General features: G+C 41.0%; 1 protein-coding gene across 1 annotated transcript in view; it reads right to left on the bottom strand.

Moving 5' to 3' along the window:
- Positions 1-5: 5 nt before the first annotated feature.
- Positions 6-559, bottom strand: part of LOC119582079 (lariat debranching enzyme A-like) — a gene marked incomplete at its 3' end in the record, with an annotated part of 8,839 nt that continues 8,285 nt past the window's right edge. Inside the window, exons 6-7 of the mRNA XM_037930327.1 lie at positions 181-520; positions 6-11 (exon numbers count right to left, since the gene is read on the bottom strand). Of these exons, the coding sequence (XP_037786255.1) occupies positions 6-11; positions 181-520 (346 nt within the window). The remainder of the gene's footprint in view (positions 12-180; positions 521-559) is intronic.

Raw genomic sequence — 559 nt, 5'->3', positions numbered from 1 at the left:
CTTAACTCAACCTGTATGAAAGACCAATAGTGTTGTTTGTTAAATATGATTCTATTTTATTCACTGATACTGCCAAAAACAAGCTATCCTGATGGTTGCATAGTCAGCAGACAGAATATGCCATTATTTTTACATTGCTTTCCACATACATCACTCTCAATAAAAGTCAAACTATCTAACCTCATCTGGATTGTTTGAAATCTTGGAGGAGTCCAGCGTAATATTAAGCTCCGAGTCATTGAGACTTCTGCTGGGGGGTGACAACTTTGGTGATGACTGAGCTTTTCTCTTGGCTCCAAGTAAGATGGCCAAAGGATCATCCAATCCAAGCTTATCACAAAAAGCTATCGTCTGTGGGTTGAGTAGCGGCTGGGGCATATTCACCTGCTCCATCTTGGGCTTGCCTTGGCTACTTTCATAAGACTGTGCTGTTGGAACAAAGTCTAGAGGAACCCTCAGGTTGCATCCCATCATCTGGATAGTGTCATCAATCTCTTCCTTTGTAGGTGTGAACTGGTATCTGTGAGAAAAAAAAGTTAGTAGGTGCATTTTCATAATG

This window comes from Penaeus monodon, chromosome 15 (assembly GCF_015228065.2).
Source record: "Penaeus monodon isolate SGIC_2016 chromosome 15, NSTDA_Pmon_1, whole genome shotgun sequence".
Classification (NCBI taxonomy): domain Eukaryota; kingdom Metazoa; phylum Arthropoda; class Malacostraca; order Decapoda; family Penaeidae; genus Penaeus; species Penaeus monodon.
Note: the sequence above shows the minus strand (reverse complement) of the source record. Positions and strands in the feature narration are given on the sequence as shown.